The following is a 22340-nucleotide window of genomic DNA, read 5'->3' on the forward strand; positions in this document are numbered from 1 at the left end:
CGAGTAGTAGTCTCGCAATCGTCAACATCGGGGAGCAGAGAGGTGGAGAGATTAGATTTTCAGAGATATCGATTTGGGATTTTTTTTCCCAACAAAATTAATTTTTCATTTACAATTTACAGCCACTCATGTATCAAGATCTGGCAAAAGAACCTTCTCTCAAAGAGTCTTAGCTAAAACTCGAATGCCCCTTGTAATTTCACTGTTTGTTTATTTTGACCTTTTTTAATTTGATGAAGACTCATAAAGATGTAGCGATAATGATGCCCTTAGCAGCAGGTAGATCATTAAATTATTTTAATTTTAAATAGTCCAAACTCCAAAGCTAATTAATTTAAAAGGACACAAATCCTAATGAACCCTTCAAACAGTTTGCTTGGGACCTTTTACTGAACCTTTTATCGAAACCCGATCTTTTTTTTTTTGTAATATTGTAATCGAATTTTAATAACAAGAAGAACTCAAAAAAACATATAATAACAAAATGGAATGAGAAAAATAGAGAAAAAAAGGATTTGAACGGTTTGGAATATGTGATAATCACGAAGATGGCATGATATTATAGTTGGAGTGGGTTACTTGGCGAAAGATTCACATAGAATTTTCACAATTTTGGAACGTGACGTGTTACTTATTTTCTTCATGCATTACCCTTATTTTTCGTATAGAATTTTCACAATACGTGATCTTTTTTTTTTTACTATTTCACTTGAGCTTTAAAAATATCTCCTTTCAACAAAAAAATATTTGAGAAGTATACCTTATAACTTTGAGTGAAAATGTCAAATGGTTTAAGTATATATTCAACTTACCATTAAAACCAACACAAATTATTATTTTTTTGCGTAGAGAGAAGTTGGTTAAAATTTCACTGTTATATACTATACATTTTTTGGTTGCTAATCAAATAATGTTCTATCGCATTTTTTTTTTTGGTTCTCTCCTATACGCAACTTGTTATATCTACATTTTGCATTACTTGTTCAACTGTCACTGTTAAGAGCCACTATAATCTATGAGATTTGAACCCATTATATATTGTTACACCAGTATGGAAGTATACTTTTAGTGATGATTTAAGAAAGTGAATCTAATGGGAGTTAGTAAAAATATCATGAAATTTAAAAATAGAATTGCTATTGATTTTTTTTTTTATAACTTTTGGGCAGGAGAGAGATGTGAACTGTGAATCGTAGAAACGGCGCCGTGTCGGTCTAAAAAACCAATTGGAAAAAAGAAAAATATAAAACACGATTTAAAGCTTTTCTCTCTTACTCAACCAATTTGATTTGCCGTCCACTTCACGCGTGCCCAGCGGTCAATATTTTCAGACGCAAAAGCACCAAATCATGCTTTTCACTTTTTTCCTACTCTCTCACTTTTTTTTTCTCTCTTCTTTCTTCTATTTTCTATTTTTTTATTTTTATATAACAAGTTTCCAATCTACATAAGACAAAAGAATGTTTAAGATTCTGTTTGAAATAATTTTTAATATTATAACATTTGATTGGACCAAAATTTCTACTTCTTTTTCCTTAGATCGGGGGTAAATTTACGATTGTTAATTTAGAGTTTTAAACTGATACTAACTATGGTCACGGGTCAGTACTGATAAATTCTTTGGTAAACCTCATTGCCTTTACGACGGTAACGTTTGTTTATTTTTCTAATCTTTAAACGTGATGACTATTTTCTTCTTCGTTTTACAGATTTTGATGATGGCAACACAATCTTTGCACCGGCCGGAGACCGGACTATTGGAATTTATCGCATTATTAAAGCATATCTCTTAGTTTCATATATGTTTGTCTAGTGAAAAAGAATATCATGGGAATAAGCACATATGTTTTACACGTTTATAAATATGATATATATAATACTCACTTCTCATGCATCCATCGATATTTATCTCAATTCGATATAGGCAAAGAGATATTTACAAAATGTTTATTCTTTTTTTCCCCTAAATATTTGATAATGTGTACTACTAAGCCGAAAAAAATAAATAGTTAAGTTTTCATTAATATGTATGGGATTTGTAATGACATGAAGGAAAACGATTAGTATGTAAAACAATGACATGGAAAGTGAGATATGGTTTCGCATCATGCAATAAAATACAATGACTGCATGTCAATTATTTCGTCGCAAGAAAACAGTGGAAAGGTCAAACTAAAGATGTTGTGTATCCTAAAAAGTTTTAAAGATGTATAGTTTTACACTATTATACACAAATTACATAGAATTACACATTTGTTTTAGCAGCGTTAGAGATTAAGTATCTTGGCAGGTTTACAGAACCGATATATTCTTTTCCTTTTTTTTTTTCTTTGGGTAGATAGAGTAAAACAATACACAAAGGTCCATTCCAATCCAAATGCAGCATATTTTGTAGTAAATCATATTTAATATTCTCTAATCTCTAATAAAACTAAACATTTTTTATCTAACCAAAGAAAGAAAACATTTGTATTGAGTCGTCTAATTAACTCTTAACTTGGAAAGGAAAAAAGAGCACCGGCGCAAAAGGTTGGAAGATACACTTCCTCCACACAGGGCTTCTTTCTAATATACGCTACTTTGACATTCTCTTCTATCATACGCACCTTCTTCTTCTATATAGATCTCCCCAAAAATCTCACCGCTCACATCCCTTTTTCGAAAATCTCAGCAGGAAAAGAAAAAAAAAACATTTTGGAAAAAAGTTAATATTATTGCAACGAAAAATAAAGAAGGTTTAAAAAGACTACTTTGTCAAAAAGTTAATCAATTTTAATAATTTCTCGCATAGACACAAAAAAAAAACATACACAACCAATTACAAAATCAAGCAAAGTTGTTGAAAAAGTAAGACACTTTTACAAGAAAATAAAAACTTAAGATTAGTTTTGTAAATATATATATACAGAGGAGGAGTCGTCACTCATGGTACTTATTTATTAAAAGCTTTATTATATAAGTATATGATCTGCCTTATAACATAAGCATTGAAAGTACTTGTACATCCAACTACGTTTCTGTGCGTATCAGAGATTACGTGTGCTTACTCTACTTTATTAAATTTTTGACGTAAACTGTTCTATATAGCACATTAATTATTAATATTACTACTACACTTGATAGATATTTTTTTTAATAAATGGGAAAGAAGTAAAAATAATAAATATTATTCGTTGGGGAGAGTCTAAAGCTGCAACGGCATCGCCATATACAGAAAGTTTTTAAGCGCAGGATAAGAGCATGCACACTCTTTCCCATTTCCAAGCAAAAATATACATTTACATATATAAATTATTATACTCATCATACACGCTTGTATACATACATACATGTAGAGAGAGAGGTTTTTTTTTTCCCAGAGAGGTTTGATAAAAAAGAATTTAAGTAAAAATTTTAAAGGCTTTTTTGTCTCTCTCTAAATTGCTTCTTGTTCTTGTTTGCATCCGGAAACCAAAAGAAAGAAAGAAAGAAAGAAACTGTGTTTGTTGTGTTTCATGATGATGGCACCTTTGGTTTCTCTTCTTCATTGAAGGGTCGGATTTGGTCTGAGGAAAAAAAGAGTGGAGAGAGAGAGAAGAGAAGAGAAGAGAGGCAAGAGCCCCACAAGAGAGACATGCTTGTCTGTGTGTAGTCCCTTTTTGTATGTTCTTTAATCTCTCCCACTCTCCTTCGTTCTGTTTTTGTCATGTGTAAGGGTTTTTGTCCTTCGAATTTGGAGTTTTCTTACCCGAAAAAAAACCAGATTCCATGAAATGGTTCTGTCTTTAATTCTTCTCTTTTCTGGATTTATCTTGTAGCCTCTTTTGCTCAATAGGCCCCTTTGTCTCTTCTTGGGTTTTAAACAAATAATAACAATGAAGAAGAGTTTGTAAAGAAAGGAGAAAATAATAAACTCAGTCCTGCTAAAGCCTAGTGTTGAGTGTGGGAGAGACAAACTGAACATTGCAAATCTCTCTATGATGGCTTCATTGGCTTGTGTTGACGACAAGATGAAAACAAACGGTTTGGTTAATGGTGGAACAACAACAACAACAACAACAACATCTCAATCTTCTCTGCTTGAAGAGATGAAGCTCTTAAAGGATCAGTCCGGTATCATCTTCTTTCTTCCTCAAGATTTTGACTGAAATTTTCCTTTTTTGAGAATTCTGAGCTAGAAGTTTCAAAATTTATGCCAATAAAATGTTAAAATCTTGTTCCTTTCCCCTGAAAATTTGGTTTCAAACATTTTCAGGAACGAGAAAGCCGGTTATAAACTCGGAGCTATGGCACGCTTGTGCAGGCCCTTTGGTTTGTCTCCCTCAAGTTGGTAGCTTAGTGTACTACTTCTCACAAGGTCATAGTGAACAGGTAACTTTGTGTGTCTTCAAGGATTATCAACAAACACGCTCTCACTAGATCTTGTAAGCTTATGTTCAAAGGTTTGATTTTTCTTGTTTACTCTTTGATTCAGGTTGCTGTTTCAACCAGAAGATCAGCAACAACACAAGTCCCTAATTACCCAAATCTTCCATCTCAGTTGATGTGTCAAGTACATAATGTTACTCTTCATGTAAGCCTTGTCAATCTTTTTCATTTACTTCATATAATCTTATGCAAGCTTATATTGCCATCAGTTTTCATTATTCTTGACAATGGTTTTGTTTCATTTTGATAGGCAGACAAGGACAGTGACGAAATCTATGCTCAGATGAGTCTTCAACCTGTTCACTCTGTAAGTTCTCGATTCTTGCTACTTACTTCTGTTTCATTAATGACTCATTTTGAAGTTGAATGAATTTTAAAACATTTGCGCATCAGGAGAGAGATGTGTTCCCTGTACCAGACTTTGGGCTATTGAGCAGAAGTAAGCATCCGGCTGAGTTTTTTTGCAAAACGCTTACTGCAAGTGACACAAGCACACATGGAGGTTTCTCCGTGCCACGTAGAGCTGCAGAGAAGCTATTTCCACCACTGGTGAGGTTCTTTTTATCAGCAAAAAAAAACATATGTTCCTTTTGCTTTAATGACTGCTTATGTTATGTATGATACGCTACAGGACTACACAGCACAGCCACCAACTCAAGAGCTTGTTGTAAGAGATCTGCATGAGAATACTTGGACATTTCGCCATATCTATCGAGGTAAAACCACTAGATTTGCCTCTTTCTCTGTTTAGATTGAGTTGGTATTGAGATTTGTTCTTGCTTACATTCTCAGGGCAACCAAAGAGACATCTTTTAACAACAGGATGGAGTCTGTTCGTTGGATCAAAAAGATTAAGAGCTGGGGATTCTGTGTTGTTCATAAGGTGAAAAATCTTGCATATTAAGTCATTTTAGCTACTGAGTTATATTGGTGTTGCTGAACTTCTGATTTTTATTCGCCATTGGAACTGTCAAAGGGATGAGAAGTCGCAACTAATGGTTGGTGTGAGGCGCGCTAATCGCCAACAAACAGCACTTCCTTCCTCAGTTCTCTCAGCGGATAGTATGCACATTGGTGTTCTTGCTGCTGCTGCTCACGCAACTGCAAACCGTACTCCGTTCTTGATATTCTATAATCCAAGGTTAGCTCAAAAGCAGCTGCAACTCTCAAAGATTTACAAGTATATTTGAAGTTCAAACGTAACTCATTGTCTTTGTTCTCAGGGCTTGTCCAGCAGAGTTTGTGATCCCTCTTGCCAAGTACCGGAAGGCTATATGTGGGTCTCAGCTCTCAGTTGGTATGAGGTTTGGAATGATGTTTGAAACTGAAGATTCCGGGAAACGAAGGTAACTACTAACTGATCTTTAACCCTGCAATCTTTCTGTTTTTACTAATCAAATTTGATGATCACTTATCCATTCCTTGGTTGTGTATAGGTACATGGGAACCATTGTTGGAATCAGCGATCTGGATCCACTGAGATGGCCTGGTTCTAAGTGGCGGAACCTTCAGGTTGAATGGGATGAGCCTGGATGTAACGATAAGCCTACTCGGGTCAGTCCATGGGATATTGAAACACCTGAAAGTCTCTTCATTTTTCCTTCTCTGACCTCAGGACTCAAGCGTCAGCTCCATCCATCTTACTTTGGTTAGTAGAAAAGAAAGTGTGCCTTTGGTATTCTTTACATCAGATTTAAAACCTAATATCATTGGTTTGAAATTGCAGCAGGTGAAACAGAATGGGGTAGCTTGATAAAACGGCCTCTTATCCGTGTTCCTGATTCCGCAAACGGGATTATGCCTTACGCATCTTTCCCTAATATGGCTTCAGAGCAGCTTATGAAAATGATGATGAGACCTCACAACAACCAAAATGTACCATCTTTCATGTCTGAGATGCAGCAGAATGTTATAATGGGGCATGGAGGTTTGCTAGGAGATATGAAGATGCAGCAACCCATGATGATGAACCAGAAATCTGAGATGGTGCAGCCAGAAAGCAAGCTAACAGTGAACCCATCTGCTTCTAATACAAGTTGCCAAGAACAGAATCTGTCACAGAGTATGAGTGCTCCTGCAAAACCTGTGAATTCAACACTTTCTGGTTGCAGTTCTGGAAAAGCCCAGAATGGACTTGAGCAGTCAATTGAACAGGTGAGCCAGGTGACAACAGCCACAGTGGGTAATGAGGAAAAGGTTAATCAGCTAATTCAGAAAACGGGTGCTTTGTCTCCTATACAAGCTGACCCATGTCTTGACATGAGTCAACAGATTTACCCACCACAGTCCGATCCAATAAATGGATTCTCTTTCCTGGAAACTGAAGAGCTGACATCACAAGTCTCTTCTTTCCAGTCTCTTGCTGGATCATACAAGCAACCATTCATGCTATCCTCCCAGGATTCTTCAGCTGTTGTGTTACCAGATTCAACAAACTCACCGCTGTTTCACGATGTGTGGGACAATCAGTTGAACGGTCTCAAGTTTGACCAGTTCAGTCCCTTGATGCAGCAGGACCTTTATGCTAGTCAGACTATGTGTATGAGTAATAGCACAAACAGCAACATTCTAGATCCTCCACTCTCAAACACAGTGCTTGATGATTTTTGTGCCATCAAAGAAACAGATTTCCAGAACCACCCTTCTAGTTGTTTGGTTGGAAACAACAACTCTAGCTTTGCTCAAGATGTCCAGTCGCAAATCACATCAGCTAGCTTTGCAGACTCACAGGCTTTCTCCCGCCAAGATTTTCCAGATAATTCTGGAGGAACTGGTACATCATCAAGCAATGTTGATTTTGATGATAGTAGTCTTCTGCAAAATAGTAAAGGCTCATCATGGCAGAAAATTGCAACACCTCGCGTCCGAACATACACTAAGGTGAAAAGATTATCCTTCATTCATTCCACAGAGAATACATTTTCTGGTGTCATAATTTGACATTAATCTTTGGATTTTGGGGAATGTTTTGACTTGGCAGGTTCAAAAAACCGGGTCAGTCGGGAGGTCAATTGATGTCACAAGCTTCAAAGACTACGAGGAGCTAAAATCTGCAATTGAGTGCATGTTTGGATTGGAAGGACTACTAACTCACCCCCAAAGCTCGGGTTGGAAGCTTGTATATGTTGATTATGAGAGTGATGTTCTGCTTGTAGGAGATGATCCATGGGAGTAAGTCTCTCTCTCACTGTCCTGTGAATCTATTAACATCACCTCACAATGTGTCTGACAATAGTTTTTCTTACATGGCTACATAAACTTGTACAGAGAGTTTGTGGGATGCGTAAGGTGCATAAGGATACTGTCGCCAACAGAGGTCCAGCAGATGAGTGAAGAAGGGATGAAGCTTTTGAACAGCGCAGGCATTAATGATCTTAAGACTTCTGTTACATAAATGTAGCGATATAAGGAAAAGATATCCTGCTGATTTGTAAGAAAGAAAGAGAGAAAGAAACTGTTCTTTTCTCGAACTGGTAGAGGAGAAACCATCTTGTTGTAAGCATTTGATGTGTTGTTCCGATTTGAAACCTGAAACTATTTTCATATTATGTAGGAGAGTGATGGATGAATGAATCAGTAATTGTGACACACTGACACTATAAGATCAAAGCAAACAATAATTTCAGTACGTATAGAAAAAAAAAAAAAATCAGAGGAATCTTTTAGATCAAGGGTCATGTGAAGATTATACTCTGTTTTCTGCACAATGATAAAGATAAATATGTTGAAAATAATCTTAAGAAAAAACTAGGGACAGTATAATTACTACTGTGATGGTGAGCCAAATGATACTCGCTGATTAATTCTACATTTGTAGCATAAAACTAAGAAATGGTTGCCAAAGTATATAAAACTTATATAGCAGCAAAGCCAGGCAAGAGAAAAGAGAAAATTTGCTCTGCTGCTAACAACAAGCTCTCAAACCAAGAGGCATAGAGCATGTGTGGTATGCTAATTCTGCATTAGTCTCTGTCAAATCTCATTCTTTTTGCATTCTGCATCTCAGAAGTGTTGATATTGCCATTGTTTAGATTCCTCGGCTGGTATGGTGTAGCATCGTGCTGGTATAAACAATTGGATCCATGGCGACAACCCCTCGTGCTGTTGAAGTACATGCAAGGCTTCATTATCTTGGGTTTTGCATCCCTTAGCCTCTGGTTATTAATATTGCTATTTATCATCTCCGGGTTAGGTCCTCCAGGTTGGAGGTTGTAACGATAACCGAGATGTTGTTGAACAGGTGGCGTTTCTTGTCTTTCCCCGCCATGTTGCTGAATCAGGTTCTTGTAATAACTAGCATCTCTTGCTGGTGGTGCTCCGTAATTATGCTGGTCTGACGGAGCTGGAGGAGGATACACCATGGGAGGACATTGTGTAACCATTGGCTGAGGGTAAAATTGTCCATTGGAGGCAGGTGTTGTGGTAACTACTCCATTGGCTTCATGGGTTGAAGATGGGTAGAGGCTACTTGCGTTGGAGGAGACTGAACCTGCACTGCCTCGATTTGCAACAAGATTCTCGACCAACTTAGGGTTGCTTAGGATCTTAATAAGCAAATCTTGGTCAATCATACTGCTGCCTTGTTCTTTGCTGTTTGAGATTGCAGATAATGCCGCCATTATATCTGACCCTGGAGGGAGGATCGAAGAAGTTGATGTGTTCTCATCGGGTATTGGTGGCTCTGTTCCCACATTCGCGCCAGATTGGGTTGGGAGATCAGATGCTGAATCCAACGCTATGTCATCATCTTCTACAGGTAGTATTGGTATGACAATGGTTTGCTGATCATCATAATGTGAGTTGTCAATATCAGCTGGAACCGAAGGGCTGCAGATTTCAGTTTAAGAAAAGATCCCAAGTCAAAATAAAAGTAAATATGCATATGTATGTGTTAAACAAATATGGAGGGGATAGATCCGGACTTTGGAGGAATAGATGATGCGCCAGGATAGAATGCTTCAAGAACTCTCAATTCCCTCTGATTTTGTGCTTCAACTTCATTGCTTTCCTCTCCTGCAACCACTCTCCATTCTTCATCTAGCAAAATCTGCAAGTGCACATGTTATTGTCAGTATCTCAAGGGCTTAACATATAAACATCCAAAACTAGATTACCAAGAAATACAACCATACATGAGTACATCAACCAACATCACCTTTATCCCCTATTACCAGTGATTCGTATGTTTATCAGATCAAAGGACCTTTGCTATTTATTTGGCTGGACAATTAATATAATTTCAGAGAAAAGAGGGAAAAACAATATGTTGACTAGAAGTGTAAATATCTTGGCATTTTGAGACAGTTGCAATTAGTGTTTCAAAGATATACTGATCCTAGCTAACAAATAAGGCTTAAAGAGTATGATCCAAGAGCTCACCCGGACAGAGCATTTCCACTTTATTACTGCAATGTCTGATAACTTAATCTGTGGCTCATTGGCGGAAAGAGGTCCACCAAAACCGGGTGGTAAATTATCATCACCCAGATGTGAAGCCAAAGATGACTTCGCTTGCAGGTGATCTTGAGACTCTGATCCAACTTGTGAAGGTGAATCCTCTGATATGAACAGCCGTACCTGTTCAACATGAGAACATATTGTCAATTGATATGTACACAAGAACCTACGAGAATATTGATCAGAATAATGCTAGTTAGAACTCATGTAGACATCAAACAAGAATCACTACACAAAAAATACGATTATACATTAAACATGAATATTGGACAAGTTATCTCAAACATACAATCTAAAGAAGGTGGAAAAGGGCTTGTCAAGCATTGACGTATTAATGCAAATCCAAGCTGTTTGAAAAAGCTTAGTTTAACGAAAGAACAGTCAACGTGGCAAAGTATATGAAAAGGACCTCAAAATTCACAATAGCCTAACCAATCAACTACTTTTCCAACCACGTATACATGAAATAACTTGGAAAATGTTGATATTCCTCTCTGTAGCATCCTCCTCCTCCCCCTTCTCAATAAGAACACGAGCTGGACAACGAACCCATCTCCAAGCTATCTTACCAAAGGATATCCCATCATCAAACAGGTTGCAAATGACAGCATTTGGTGTCAAGTGTATAACTTTTCACCATGCCGAATTCGTTAAGGATTTTTCTTGGTTCGTTGTCTTACATACCTCATCATTGAACTACTTGACTACATTGATGTCATGAGTAAGATGTATAAGGCTGACCATCCCATGATGAAACTGGACGTATCTCAGGATAAGCCCCTTATCCAAAGATGCAAAAAATGGGCAAAACACATTTTAGACTATGATGCAAGAAAAGAAAGAAAGAGAGCAGAGTTTGTAAGTACTCCAGATAAGTCATTGGCACCATGGTTCCACACTATTTCACTAAGAACGAAAAAAAGTTGCAGGCAGATATAAACTACCAAAGTCTCATGTTCCTCAAATCATGACTAAACAAGATAATCCCAAGTTATCAAATTTAAAAACCTAAAGGGCAAATTAAGGAACACAAAAACCAATTGAATCATACCACAGAGCAAAACTAAACAAACATCAATCACACTATAAGAGATTCAGCAACATTAACAAATTGAAGTTCAAGTCATCATCATATCATTTGCAATCAGCCAATTGAAGGAAGAAGATATATCGAAAAGGGAGCTAAAACAAAAACACCAATGAAAGCTTCTCGATCCAATGAACTGATGAAATGTATCTTTTTATTTTTTTTACCTGACAAAGTTTAAAATCTGGAGGCCAGGATACCCTTTTGTGCAATGCCCGCATAGTTCACTTCTTTTTCAATCTAAAAATATATTCTTTTTTCCAGGAAACTGATTCAAGAAGGTCCAATTCCCCTTTAAATCCCCAATAATTTATTCAATCCAGTATATAACTATTTAGATTGAACCAATCATCATCATTCTCATCCAAAGTTGTCGAGAAACCCTAATTTTCTCGGGAAAAACTTTTGAAAAATGGAGGATGGAGGATTTAAGAAGAAAAGACGATGAATTTATGAAGCTGCATGCTAAATCTGTCGAGGTGGGGGAGAGAGAGAGATTGAAGCGATTGAGAAGCCCTAGATCCTCTGGGTGCTTCTTCTTCTGGTCACCATCGTCATTTTATCTGTCCTCCAGATTTTTCTTTCCTCCGCCTATATACACGTGTCCTTCATTCCCCTTCAATATTTTCCATTTTTCCATATTAATCCATCAGTTTATTTTATTTCCATAATGACCCCCTAAATTTGGAAATATAGTCAACAGCAGCCAGTCCCATTGACTCGTAGTTATCACCAACAACAACCCCACCTTTAGTTGCAAGACTTAAATAAACTGCTTCTGTTAAGACAAGTTGATTGAAGTGTAGACTTACATTTTCGAAACACGCATGCATTATGACTTAAGGTTGCGTCAAATTAGGAGATGATCATAATTTAGAACAATGGTTGTTTTTGTTGTTGTTAGCAGTTATAGTTCTAGGATAATGAAAAATCATGTTCTTTAAGCTAGAATTGTACACACATGTGACGAATTTTGGCAGAAAAGTATAACAATAACCAAGATATTATTACATGACTTAAAAAGAAAAGTGAAGTCAATATAAAATCCATTGTTAACGACAAGATTCACTTTCAGTTGAGGAGGTTATGTCCGAAAAAACCAATACCAAACCAAACCAAATCAATTCCTTAGCCACAAAAATCAAACAATTTTTTTTTAAAAAAAAAAGGAAAAACGACTCTGTACAAGAGACTATCCTCCAATGACAAAAGAAACAAGAGACTATCCTCCACACTCCGTTCTTCTTCTGCGCTTTTGTCACTTTAGTTGTCTGAAACTAAGAGTTAAAGGATTGTCTGAAAAAAACCATATCATTAATCAAATTACCCAATGTCTCCTAAGATTTTTGTCTTTTCAGATTTCTGTCGCACTCAGGTCAGCAGCTTTCACCTCTGCCATTTTCTATCTGTAAAAAACAAAGCCAGAATCATAACATTGTTGAGTTTTCTAAAAGCTTCAAAATGCGAAAGAGTGATAGCAGAGAGAAAGAAACTGTAGGAGGAGGTTTGCTTACCCTTTGTTCCCTGTTGTGCTTGAGAGGCAGACCGTTGGATTCTAGGAGAAGAACCTTGTTTCCCATTGGTAACACCAGGCAATGAATGTCTCTTCTTGACTGACACTACATCTCTTTCTTGAAGATCAGGGCTTGATCTTGGTGAGTTGTGTTCTTGAACCTTGGCTTTCGCCGACTGCGTTGGCTGCATGAACCGAGGAAGAGAGTTCTTGCCTCCACTGCTTTCCCTTGCTTCTTGATCAAACCCGAAAGAATTTCTTCTCCCGCTTTTATGTTCCTTCCCTTCTTCTTGTTCTGTAGCCTCACCGGTGCCAGTTTCCTGTTTAGGGCTCGATGTTATTTTCTTGCTAACTTTCCTCTTTTGGCTCGAACCACTCTTTTCAGATTTTCCCTTTCTTGCTTTGACTGAAGAAGATGCTTGGCTTGCCGGTGTTGCCTGAGACTCTGTGATTGTCATGGGAGTTTCAGCTCCCTCAGATAACGGGTAAGCTTGAGGTCCTGATTCTTCAGCCCGTCTCTTTTTGGAATCTGGTGTACTAATTACCGATTCACGCTGTGTCTCTGAAATTTTTTCAACTTCGTCCTTGGCATTCTCAAAGTTCTCCTTAGGGTCCTCTACAGTACCCAATGATGTTTCGTCTTTAACATCAATTTCTATCAACTCTGTTTGGTCTGTTTTAACATCAGTTTCCTCCTCTAAAAGCTTTGCTTCTACCTTGGACTCTGTACCCTCAGCCTCAGACTTTTTCTCAAGTGTGTCAAGAGAAGAAGTGACAGAGAGTTCGGTGCCACACTCAGATCCACTGAGCTCAGCCTGAGCAACATCTTCCAGAGAGTGGTCCTTTTTAATGTTTGTAGTGTCTGGTGAATCAATATCTGTTTTTCCTTCTTCACCCAACACACCATCCTTCGAAGACATTGCTTTGTTTGAACCAGTAGATGAAGTTAATTCCTCAAACTTTGACTGTGCGGCAATGAAAGAAGGATTACTAGCCTTACGCTTCAGAGAATGTTTAGGCTGTCCATCCTCATATTCAGGCTCTTCGAGCAAAGAATCTGGTTCCTTAGCAGCAGGTGGAAGAGACTGGACTGAGTCATGATAGACCTCTGCTGATGCTTCTGGTGAATCATATTGGCTCATTTTCTCTGTCTCAGATAGCTTCACATGCTGAGCTGTTAGCATATCTACTTCATAGCTTGACAAATCATTTTGAATTTTGCTCTCTACCGTTGAGTCAGAGTTCACAGAGTAAACTTGAGGTGACACTTTCACATTCTGTGTCTCTTCGGCCTGTTGCTCTTCCGTTGTCAAATCTGCTTTTGAAGTCTTCTCAGGATTTGGCACAGACATCCACCTCTCCAACCAGTTCCAAGCAGAACTAGGTTTTGTTGGATCACATTTAATGCTGATTGATTTTGTCTTGGGAGTTGACTCCATTAGCTATAAACCATATATGTAACAAGAAATTGAGTTTAGTTATCACAATATATTCCTTAAATAGACAGCCAGAAGGAAATTTGTTTAAAAACATACATGCTTGGCAAACTTGTTTTCAAGAAGCTTTTGTGCAGCTGCATTTGCTTCCACTTTATCCTGAAACACAAAACAATATCAGTCCACAGATTATATAGGGAAAACAAAATGTACCATAACATAATTCAGCGATCTCGAAACCTTACCGAGATTGCTGAAACACGGCTACCATCTTTTGTGGAATGACGCACACGAACCATTGTTTGCATCTTGACAATAGCTTGGACACAGCGCAGTGATCCCATGGCCTGGTTCCTAACCAGGTGGCCGCGAACTGCAGCTTGAAGTTTAATAACGTTCTTGCGCCTCAAAAGTTCTCTTCGCACCTGCAGTTCAATAACACCCCAGTAAGAATAGTTTTCAGGACAGTTCTTTCTCATCAGCAACAGGGGGGGAAATGACAACATCTCTAACAAGTTCACAGAGTTAAGGAAAGCTTCTTCACACCCTTAATAATAAAGAAATCACAAGAGAGCAAAAGAAACGAGACCATACCAAAAATCCACGAATAGCAGCTTGTATGATCACGATAACAGACTCACCAAACTTGTCGTCCACTTCTTCATCACTTTCTTTTCTGATTATGATCACATCCTCGGTTTCAGATTCTTTCGGTTCAACCTTACTAGCGTTTTCAACCTCGGGAGTAATGTCTTTCTCTATCGTGGATGCATCAGCAGCATTTGGTTCTTGCAACTCAGTTCCAATCAAATCATCATCCTCAGTTTCAGTCCCTTTAGATTCCACAAGAACAGGCAGATCAGTTTTGTGGTCAAACTGTTCCTCCACCGTTTTGTTCTCAGCAGACTGGTTCTTTTTCTCATCAACAGGTTCAGTCACATAGGCAACAACAGGTATTTGACTACTCTTCTTCTCATCAACAGAATACGGCTGCTGCTTTTCAGAAACAATGTTGTTGTCAGGAGATGGAGATTTAAGGAGAGCAGATTCAAGAGTTTCTCTAGTCCTAGTAGCAGGAGTAGTTTCAGAGACAACACTAGTGACCAAGCCTCGCTGTTTCCCAGATTTCTTCCTGAAACTCCATCCACGCTTGTCACCAGAACTCTTGTTCTACATCCAAAACAAAAATTGATATCACCACACAATATTTTAAGTGCTTAACGTCACACATTTCGTAGCAGAAAAGCTAAATAAAAAGACACAGAACCATTAAAACCTAAACAAGATCAAAACGGGCAAAGATCTCGTAGATAGACCAGGCAAAACAAAACCTAAGTAATCACGAACAAACAACAATTATCTATTTTTTTTTTATATAAAAAAAAACCCTAAGTAGACAAAATTAGAAACTCAGTAATGCCAAAATTCCGACCAGACACTGACGGAACCAAGAGACAGAGATCTAGTACATTAAGAAACACTCAGATCCTAATTTAGTAACTTGTTCAGTACCGCGAACACTATAAAGACTTAAAATGGAGAAACGAAAAAATGAAAGAACCTCGGCGGAGGAGGCGTTAGGATCGGCGGCATCATCAGCGCCGGCGCAAGCGATGATACGGAGACAAGAAGAAGCTGGAGATCTTCCCATGTTAGGTTGTTAAGAAGAGAGTAAAAGACCGTTTTATCTTCTTCTTCGTCTTCCTGTTCGAGTGGGATATGTTGGATCAGTAGAATAAACAAAAGACACAGAGAAAGAGAGAGAGAGAGAGAGAGAGAGAAGTGACGTTGGAAATTGGAGCAAAAGAAAGAAAGGAAGAAGGCGGAACTGAAAGGGGAAGAATTAAAATACGGTTAAGAGTGGGATTTGGAATCCGCCAGTCTTTCTCTTCTGTCCGTTGAGGTGCCAATTAAAGCGATTTTACGCTGTCTCTGTCAGATCTCTCTCGTGATGACAACACTTTCTTATTCTCCCTCTTTCTTTCTTTTTTTTTTTTTTGAACTAACCGATGAATATTTATTAATTACTATAGTAACAAATTCAGATAGATGCTTTTCAATTCAATTCATGTACATGGGGTTAAAAAAAATTCATGTAGTAAAAAAAAAAAAAACTGATGATAATACAACAACGATTCTTTAAACCACTCCTAAACTAAACATGTTAATATGTTTATCGACCGTATTAACACACAAACAAATGAGTTTCTTTGTATATATTTTTTTCTTACAGGCTTACTAAAAATAACAGTTGGATTGATTGATTGAAGAAATGAATTATGAAATTAGTGGGGGATTATTCAATTATGGCAAGTCGATAATGTTGGCTCACCTAATAATAAAATAGTAAGGCGCATGTGACTGTCATGTGCATCATGTCTTCTTCTTTCTTTTTTTTCTTTTTTTCTTTCTCTTCTCTCTGATCGCTTTGAGGATATATCTTCTTTATACATATGTGGGGTTTAGTAACTTTGTATATTAAACTCTTGTCTCAAAAACGTAAATATGTTAAAATTCAAATCTATTTGTGCAGTGTAAGCACTAAGCAATAGTGACAATGATATGTTGTGTAAGTAAAAAGTATTTAAGACTTACAAAAATCAAATGGTTGTTTCTTTAAGCTTTTCTTTCCCATTTAGTCATCGTCTTTAGTATTCCTTATCTTGGTGGCAGGTAAACTACTTTCTTTGTTATTTCCACAACTATACTTTTATTTACTTGTTTATTTTAAGTATGTAGTACAAGGAGAGATGGGCTTTCTGGGCCTATCGTGGGTCATATGAAGAGAGAAAAAAACTGTGGCTTGGAAGAGGAAATGGAAGGTGTGGGGTTTCTGAAAGACCCTAACCCGAATTTTCAAAATTTTTCATTCAAGTTCAAAGGTACTTTCGACAAAACTTAACATAACCGCATAAGATCGATAGACAAGTCAATAATGCGAAACAGATTACTTGAATTCCAAACGAGGTTCTAGTACAAACGACAAGTTCGCTAATAAGCTATTACATCGTTTTCAACACTAGACCGAATTATTAAAACTACCCCAATCCACCATCCTTCCCTTTCCTTGCCTTCGTCTCACGAGCTGGTTCAGCCACAAGAATTACTTCCATTTCCTGCATCCAAAAGGAGGCGTAAGCAAACGAATTTGCTTAGTGGAGCGGTCGTCCCGTCACACTTGGCACAGTCAAGAAATCACATTCATTTCGATCGATTCAAGGAGTTAAACAAGCAAGCCATAAACATAACATACCGTCGAGATAATTATCGGAACCACCATCGAATAACTATCAAGACATTATCGCGATAACACATAAACCATGACAAGCAAGAAAACATCAATGAATCAATCAATAAAAACGACCCAAGACTCGGCCACGGTCACGCTCTCACCTTTCTCACACGGATTCACTTTCTGACACCTCTAGTCGCTTACTCGTCCGATCGGATCCAATAAACTCTCGCAAAGCACCCGGATCTACACCATGAGCACAGATCTAACTCTTTTACCGACAATACTCGAAGAACAATCGATAAACACCAAGTTTACACGATACTTACCAAGATTCTCGAGAATTACTCGATCTACTCTCGATCTTTCTCACGGATTCTCGACAAACACCTAACTTTCTCGATGAAAAGGTTGCCGATCGCCTTTAGGGTTCTTACGCGTGAAAACGCTAACAAATGGTCGGCAGGTCTTTATATAGGCTCGAGAAAATTCCCGATCCGTCGAGAATATTCGATGGAATATCCATTATTCCGATCTTCTTCTAGATTTTATCCGATTCTCCGAACAACCATCGAGAATATCCAATCCCACGAATCTCGGCTTACCAACACAGGCGGGTTACCGAATCGGATCGACAAAATATCGAGCGGATCTTCGCATCACCGACAGCCACTCGATAGAGTTCCGACAACCGGTCCGATAAACACGCAATGGTCGATACTCTTCCGACAAACTTGTCCGAAAATCTTTTATTGTCCGAACACTCAACTTTTTCTTCGATCATTCGGATTTCCGACAGCATACACCGATCTTTCTCAATAAACTTCGATCGTACCGATAAATCTTCGACAAATTGATCAAATCTTCGATAAACTTATGTTGCCTCGATCATTGGCACGTCCAGTACCGGCTAGGATTCTTCGGAGACGGGCGTTACAGCTCTCCCCCACTTAGAATAGATTCGTCCTCGAATCTAAACTTTCTCTTTCGAGACTTCTCGCTTCTCAAACCATTTCTTGAAATTCACCCTCATTACTTCCTCCGGTTCCCAAGTAGTCTCTTCTTCTCCGTCACAATCCCACACAACTTGAATCAACTTAACCTTTTTCTTTCTTCCAGCTCTTGACTTCCTCCCAATAATTCGAACTGGTCTTCCAACAATAGTCATATTCGCTTGCAAGTCCGCTGGAAGCTCCGTTGAGACATTCTCTCGAGGTGTTATGCATTTCCTTAGCATAGACACATGAAACACTTTGTGAAATGCTTTCATTGCCGGAGGCAATTCAAGTCGATAGGCCACTGCTCCAATTCTTTCCAGAATTCGGTACGGTCCCATGTACCTCGGAGTTAACTTTGTGTTCAAGGCTGCACGGTCTTTACCCTTATAAGTAACCGTCTTAAGGTAAACCATGTCTCCCACCTGAAATTCCAACTCTCGCCGACGCTTATCGGCATAACTCTTTGTCTATCTTGAGCTTCTTTCATTTTAGCCTTCAACACTTTGATCTTCTCGGTCGTTTCTTGCACAAAGTCCCGACCATAGACACTTCGCTCCCCCACTTGTGTCCAACACAGCGGTGTTCGACAAGGCCTACCATACAACGCTTCATATGGTGACATTCCAATACTCACTTGATAACTATTGTTATAAGTAAACTCCGCCAAATGCAAGTAACTCGTCCAATCTCCACCCCAATCCAGAACACTCGCTCTCAACAAATCCTCAAGTGTTTGGATTGTTCTCTCGGACTGCCCGTCCGTTTGTGGATGATGAGCCGTGCTCATGTTCAATCTTGTACCAAATTGATTTTGAAGAGCTTTCCAAAACCCAACAGTAAACTTAGAGTCACGATCCGATACTATACTCGCCGGCACTCCATGATACCGAACGATATTCTCCACGTAAAGCTTTGCAAGCTTCTCGGTTCCATCTGTCTTATTCATCGGCAGAAAATGTGCGGACTTCGTTAATCGATCGACAATAACCCAAATAGAATCTTTCTCCTCGCACATAGGCAATCCGGTAACAAAATCCATGGTTATCATATCCCATTTCCACTCGGGAATTGGTAAACTTTGCAACAGTCCTCCTGGAACTTGATGTTCAGCTTTAACTCTTTGACAAGTCGAACAAGAAGCAACCCATCTAGCAACATCCTCTTTCATCCCTCGCCAATGATAATATCTCTTCAAGTCTCGATACATTTTTGTTGATCCCGGATGTATCGAAAACTTAGACTGATGTGCTTCCTTAAGAATTTCTTCTCGAAGTTCCTTATCCTTCGGAACGCACACACGGCCCTTTACCAATATCGTCCCATTGCTCGAAGTCTGGTACTCGGTCTTATCATTCTTCGATAACTTAATGAGTTCCTCATCTTTTTCTTGTGCTATCCGAACACGAGTCAATAAATCGGCTTGATCCGCGGCACCCAAACCCAAAGGCTCTAACTCTTCCGATATCGCTTCCAAGCGTAAGGTACCAACCATGTCAACCAAACTTTCCATCTCCTTCTCAGTACTTGAAACAACTCTTTTCCGGCTTAATGCATCGGCTACAAGGTTTGCTTTACCCGGATGATATTCGATATCGACATCGTAGTCGGCCACTAACTCCATCCATCTTCGCTGCCGCAAGTTCAATTCCGGTTGGGTGAAAATATACTTGAGACTTTTGTGGTCCGTGAAAACTTGAACTTTCCCACCGTAAAGGTAAGAACGCCAAATTTTCAAACCAAACACGACCGCCGCCATTTCCAAGTCGTGAGTGGGGTAATTCGCTTCGTGCTTCCTGAGCTGCCGAGAGGCATAAGCGATTACCTTACCATGCTGCATTAAGACACATCCAAGTCCCATCCTTGATGCATCTGTATAGACCACATAAGGTTTATCCGGTTCCGGCAATGCCAATACCGGTGTACTTGTAAGCATCTTCTTAAGCTCCGAGAAACTCTTCTCACAATCTGTCGACCACACGAATGGTACATCTTTCCCCGTTAACTTTGTCAATGGATGCGCCATGCTTGAAAATCCCTTAACAAAACGTCGGTAATACCCAGCCAAACCAAGAAAACTTCTTATCTCCGATGCATTTTGAGGTTTCGGCCAATCCGCAATTGACTTGATCTTCTCATGATCGACGGACACTCCTTTATCCGACACCACATGCCCCAAAAATCCAATTTCTCTTTGCCAAAAGCTACACTTACTTAGCTTGGCGAACAAATTATGTTCTCTTAGCTTACACAACACCTTCCTCAGATGCACGCCGTGCTCTTCCGGATTCTTCGAATAAACTAGAATGTCATCAATAAAGATGATAACAAACTCGTCCAAGTATTCCCGGAATACATTGTTCATGAGCTTCATGAAAGCTGCGGGAGCATTAGTCAGCCCGAAAGGCATGACAACGAATTCGTAATGCCCGTACCTTGTCCGAAAGGCCGTCTTACTGATATCCGACTCATCGATCGGAATTTGATGATAGCCCGAGGCTAGATCAATCTTCGAGAAACAAGTAGCACCTCTAAGTTGGTCCAACAACTCGTCGATCCTCGGAAGAGGGTACTTATTCTTCACCGTCACTCTATTCAGGCCGCGGTAGTCGATACAAAGTCTGAAACTTCCATCTTTCTTATTTACAAAGAGAACCGGTGCACCCCAAGGTGAACTGCTTGGTCTCACAAATCCTTTGTCCATTAGCTCACTAAGCTGCTTCTTCAATTCGGCCATTTCCGCCGGAGCCATCCGATATGGTGACTTAGAGATTGGAGCTGTTCCCGGCTCAAGTTGAATCGTGAACGGATCCGAACGTGTCGGTGGCAAACCAGACAACGCTCCGAACACGTCTTTGAAATTTTGCACCACCGGAATATCCTTAACTTCTTGCTCGGTTCCCACTTGCACCGTAGAGATTGTCGCCAGGTACGCTTCATACCCTTTCTGAATCATATGCTCCGCTTGAACTGCAGAAACAATCAAACTTCCGGACGATGGTTTGATTCCCCGATACACCAGTAAACCTTTAGGCGTCTCGAATACAACACGTCCACGGCGACAGTCCAAATGTGCCGAATATTTGCCGAGCCAGTCCATTCCCATGATTACATCATGATCATCTATGCGGCAAATCACCAAGTCCGTGGGCATATCAACTCCACAAATCATCACGGAGATGTTCCGGACCTTTCCATAGGTCATCATCCTTTGTCCACCGGCTGCTTTAACAAGACCAAAGTCTTGTCCGGGTTCCTTTTGAAACCCACCTTTACCAATCATTTCCGGGGACACGAAGCAACGTGAAGCCCCGGAATCAAACAATACATGGGTTTCCACACCACTCATGAGAATGGTCCCTACACATTTACCTAAAATGCTAAGAACCCAACCCGACAAGCAACAGGCAAGTTACCAAAAACATTTGCTAAGGTAAGTGACAAGACTTACCCGTGATCGGACGTGAAGTGCTTGCCTCATTCACATACTCGTCGGACACCGAGTAAACCCTTGGCATGATTGCTGGCCTCTTAGGCGGTGGTGGCAACGCCTCACTTGGCCGCTTCCCAGCTAGCTGCATAAGCTTCGGACAATTAGGCCTCAAATGACCAGCTTCACCACAATTGAAACATGACCGCGTATCCGGCTGTCGATCCCTTTCCGGACACTCGCTGATCCGATGATCCTTGCTACCACAACGGAGACATTGTCCCGAAAGGAGCCTGCACGTACCAGAATGCATCTTCTTGCAAGTCGGACACACTCGGTTCTGTCCCGATGACTTTCCTTGGAAATTCGTTTTCCCCCAATTCTTCTTCTGTCCGCCACCTTGGTCAGATTTGCTTTGCGGAGCAGGTTGAGTTGACACTTGAGAATTCGACAGCTTTGCCTTCTCCTCAAGGCGAGCTTCAAGCAATGCTGCCTTTTCCACCAACTCGGATAGAGTCGCATAATCCCGGATGCTACAACCGATCTGGAGATCAACATCCAACGCACGCATGAATCGGCGAATCTGGGCTTGCTCGTCATCCATGTCTCGGCCACCAAACTTCTTAAGCCGGTCAAACTCCACTTGCAATTCCCTCACCGTCATTGATCCTTGACGGAAGTCCAAAAACTCCGACTCAAGCTTGTTGCGAGCTTCTTGCGGAAAATACTTAGCGTGAAACAAATCACGAAAAGTTTCCCACGTACAGTTCGGATTCGCCATCC

General features: G+C 39.4%; 3 protein-coding genes across 6 annotated transcripts; 1 reads left to right on the forward strand and 2 right to left on the reverse strand.

Annotated features, from left to right (window-relative positions):
* The first annotated feature begins 3459 nt into the window (after positions 1-3459).
* On the forward strand, positions 3460-7997 carry LOC17896916 (auxin response factor 5). Of its 3 annotated transcripts, none has more exons than XM_023788905.1 (14): positions 3460-3689; positions 3798-4092; positions 4235-4350; positions 4454-4552; positions 4658-4714; positions 4801-4956; positions 5039-5123; positions 5200-5290; positions 5384-5548; positions 5631-5753; positions 5844-6055; positions 6134-7287; positions 7388-7578; positions 7675-7997. In XM_023788905.1, the coding sequence occupies exons 2-14, from the start codon at positions 3957-3959 to the stop codon at positions 7799-7801; spliced, it is 2712 nt and encodes a 903-aa protein (XP_023644673.1). In that variant the 5' UTR covers positions 3460-3689; positions 3798-3956; the 3' UTR covers positions 7802-7997. The 3 variants fall into 3 exon arrangements, with proteins under 3 accessions (XP_023644673.1, XP_023644672.1, XP_006306729.1); XM_023788904.1 differs by having other exon boundaries at positions 3460-3640; XM_006306667.2 differs by having other exon boundaries at positions 3460-4092.
* Positions 7998-8119: 122 nt separating this feature from the next.
* LOC17899920 (zinc finger CCCH domain-containing protein 6) lies at positions 8120-11510 on the reverse strand. 2 transcript variants are annotated; one of them, XM_023788906.1, is made up of 6 exons: positions 11119-11510; positions 10549-10644; positions 10326-10424; positions 9787-9984; positions 9330-9454; positions 8120-9234 (listed from the first exon to the last, which is right to left on the reverse strand). In XM_023788906.1, exons 3-6 carry the CDS (start codon positions 10365-10367, stop codon positions 8370-8372), a joined length of 1230 nt encoding a protein of 409 aa, XP_023644674.1. In that variant the 5' UTR covers positions 10368-10424; positions 10549-10644; positions 11119-11510; the 3' UTR covers positions 8120-8369. The 2 variants fall into 2 exon arrangements, with proteins under 2 accessions (XP_023644674.1, XP_006307667.1); XM_006307605.2 differs by lacking the exons at positions 10326-10424; positions 10549-10644 and having other exon boundaries at positions 11119-11509.
* A 426-nt stretch (positions 11511-11936) lies between these two features.
* Positions 11937-15745, reverse strand: LOC17900018 (protein IQ-DOMAIN 32). Its single transcript, XM_006303092.2, has 6 exons — positions 15462-15745; positions 14495-15070; positions 14146-14325; positions 14000-14059; positions 12466-13906; positions 11937-12357 (listed from the first exon to the last, which is right to left on the reverse strand). The coding sequence occupies exons 1-6, from the start codon at positions 15549-15551 to the stop codon at positions 12338-12340; spliced, it is 2367 nt and encodes a 788-aa protein (XP_006303154.1). The 5' UTR covers positions 15552-15745; the 3' UTR covers positions 11937-12337.
* Between the last annotated feature and the right edge of the window lie 6595 nt (positions 15746-22340).

Source organism: Capsella rubella, unplaced genomic scaffold, assembly GCF_000375325.1.
Source record: "Capsella rubella cultivar Monte Gargano unplaced genomic scaffold, Caprub1_0 scaffold_1, whole genome shotgun sequence".
NCBI lineage: Eukaryota > Viridiplantae > Streptophyta > Magnoliopsida > Brassicales > Brassicaceae > Capsella > Capsella rubella.

Excerpts from the sequence above, each read along its gene's own strand:
- LOC17900018 (XM_006303092.2), bottom strand. The coding sequence starts at position 15,551 with ATGGGAAGATCTCCAGCTTCTTCTTGTCTCCGTATCATCGCTTGCGCC. Across the intron at positions 15,071-15,461 it reads CTAACGCCTCCTCCGCCGAG|AACAAGAGTTCTGGTGACAA; the intron begins GTTCTTTCATTT and ends TTTTGGATGTAG. Across the intron at positions 14,060-14,145 it reads GCCGTGTTTCAGCAATCTCG|GATAAAGTGGAAGCAAATGC; the intron begins GTAAGGTTTCGA and ends TTTGTGTTTCAG.
- LOC17896916 (XM_006306667.2), top strand. The coding sequence starts at position 3,957 with ATGATGGCTTCATTGGCTTGTGTTGACGACAAGATGAAAACAAACGGT. Across the intron at positions 5,754-5,843 it reads GAAGATTCCGGGAAACGAAG|GTACATGGGAACCATTGTTG; the intron begins GTAACTACTAAC and ends GGTTGTGTATAG. Across the intron at positions 6,056-6,133 it reads GCTCCATCCATCTTACTTTG|CAGGTGAAACAGAATGGGGT; the intron begins GTTAGTAGAAAA and ends TTGAAATTGCAG.
- LOC17899920 (XM_006307605.2), bottom strand. The coding sequence starts at position 11,172 with ATGCGGGCATTGCACAAAAGGGTATCCTGGCCTCCAGATTTTAAACTT. Across the intron at positions 9,985-11,118 it reads CAGATTTTAAACTTTGTCAG|GTACGGCTGTTCATATCAGA; the intron begins GTAAAAAAAATA and ends CATGTTGAACAG. Across the intron at positions 9,455-9,786 it reads AGTGGAAATGCTCTGTCCGG|ATTTTGCTAGATGAAGAATG; the intron begins GTGAGCTCTTGG and ends GTGCACTTGCAG.